Source organism: Contarinia nasturtii, unplaced genomic scaffold, assembly GCF_009176525.2.
Source record: "Contarinia nasturtii isolate CC-2019 unplaced genomic scaffold, AAFC_CNas_1.1 Cnas_scaffold_565, whole genome shotgun sequence".
Taxonomy (NCBI): domain Eukaryota; kingdom Metazoa; phylum Arthropoda; class Insecta; order Diptera; family Cecidomyiidae; genus Contarinia; species Contarinia nasturtii.
In genome coordinates this window covers 1,448-3,151 of record NW_022197916.1, presented here as the reverse complement: position 1 = coordinate 3,151, position 1,704 = coordinate 1,448, and the positions used below count along the sequence as shown (strand labels likewise).

The window sequence follows — 1,704 nt, the reverse complement described above, 5'->3', positions numbered from 1 at the left end:
CGACAGTCGAATGGCAGTTGTTCGACATGGGTGCGTAAATGCACATTTAGATGATGTTTCATAGTAAATGTTTTGGAGCAAACACGGCATTTGAATGGCTTCACACCATTATGGATTCGCATGTGCTGCTTCAAATTTGACAAATCCTGACTTGTGCTTTTACATAAGTGGCACTGGTATTGAGGCCGTTTGCATTTTGTCTCGTGGTTAATCTTGTAGATTTCTTCCTTGAATCCAATTCGGCACTTCGAACAACGGAATGGTAATTGTGCTGCATGGACTTCCTCATGACGAATCAGATTGGACTTCTGATTAAAAGTTTTTGCACATATTTCACAAGCAAAGGGTCTCTCGCCGGTGTGGACTCGCATGTGGCGTGCGAGTATTGGCTTGTGCGATGTTAAATAATGGCATACTTGGCACTTGTGCTTCTTCAATTGTGGTGCGACCTTTGATTTCTTTGATGTTTTGCCCTTGCGCACTTTCTTTGCACCTTTTGGCTTCTTTCTATTGCCATTTGATGTGCTCGGCATATCATTACGTGATGGATTTTCGGCATTAGCGTCAACTGGACCATTATCATCGATTCCACCTTCGCCATCATCGTTTGCTGTGCCGCATTCCTTCTTTGCACATTCATCTTCACATTTGATTTCATCCTTGACATCGTTGTGCAAACAGTCGTCGTCACTCTCGCTCTCCGATTTGATGGTGGCACTCGTTCCAATTGGCGATGTTGGTGGTGAGTACTGAATCGTATCATTCGGCTCTTCTTTGATTTCTTCCTTCACCGTGATTTGTGAACACTTTGGCTTGCATTTGCACTTGTGGCCAACCTTTCCGCCACTAACAGCCTTGCATCGAATTGGATTCATTGTTTTCCTGAATCGAATAACGGTGAAATAGACATATTCAGAGATGTTTAGAATTTCACTAGTCGCATTATATGAACAATGTTAAACAAGAAAAACTATTTGCATAAAAATGTTTCCATGTGGCTCTTCATTGAATTGATTAGGTCAAACAGTTTTTCTCCATTCAATTTAATAATATCTATCTGGAAAATGTACAGCTTTTTTCAAAGCAATGGAAATAAATATGAAAAATTACCTTCCACTTCACGTAAACAAGAACCAAAATGAAAATTTATTCCGAATAAAACGTGTTTCTTCTCTTAGCGTCAGTCTACTATTGCGTGCTATATGCGATAACGTAGCACAGTTCACTCACTGTGTATGGAAATGGGCGGCAGAAATATTGGTTGTATCAACAACGGTATGAAGTTGGCTGTACTTAATTGTCGATGAATTCAACCTTTTTTCAAATCGACAAAATCGCTAATTTTCGTTAACAAAAATATTGAATTCATTATTCTGAATTGGTGAAAATGAAAACTCTTAATTTTTTGGGAATTTTCATTAAATTCCATCCTTAATAACATTTTTTGAAAATACCTTAAACACAAATCAAACTTTGATTATCAAAGTCTATTTTTCTGTTTTGAAGCTTTAAAGCAAATACGAGCATATAGCGCCAAAAAAGTATCAGCACCAACTTTCATGAGCTGTCATTGATCGCTGCGTAATTCACGAAAACAATTCAAAATTCGATAAATTCCACGTATTTAATCAAAAGAAGAAAAAAATTCCGAGTATTTATCATAACTATCTCATATTTCGACTTGTGCTCAGCTATTTACCATTA

The 1,704-nt window shown here is 37.6% G+C and overlaps 1 protein-coding gene across 1 annotated transcript; it reads right to left on the bottom strand.

Annotated features, from left to right (window-relative positions):
* Positions 1-416: 416 nt before the first annotated feature.
* On the bottom strand, positions 417-1,218 carry LOC116339968 (the record flags this gene model as incomplete). The annotated part of the gene is made up of 2 exons (XM_031766058.1): positions 1,111-1,218; positions 417-882 (listed from the first exon to the last, which is right to left on the bottom strand). A coding segment is annotated over exon 2 (459 nt), but the record flags the coding sequence as incomplete, so codon positions are not given.
* Positions 1,219-1,704: the final 486 nt, after the last annotated feature.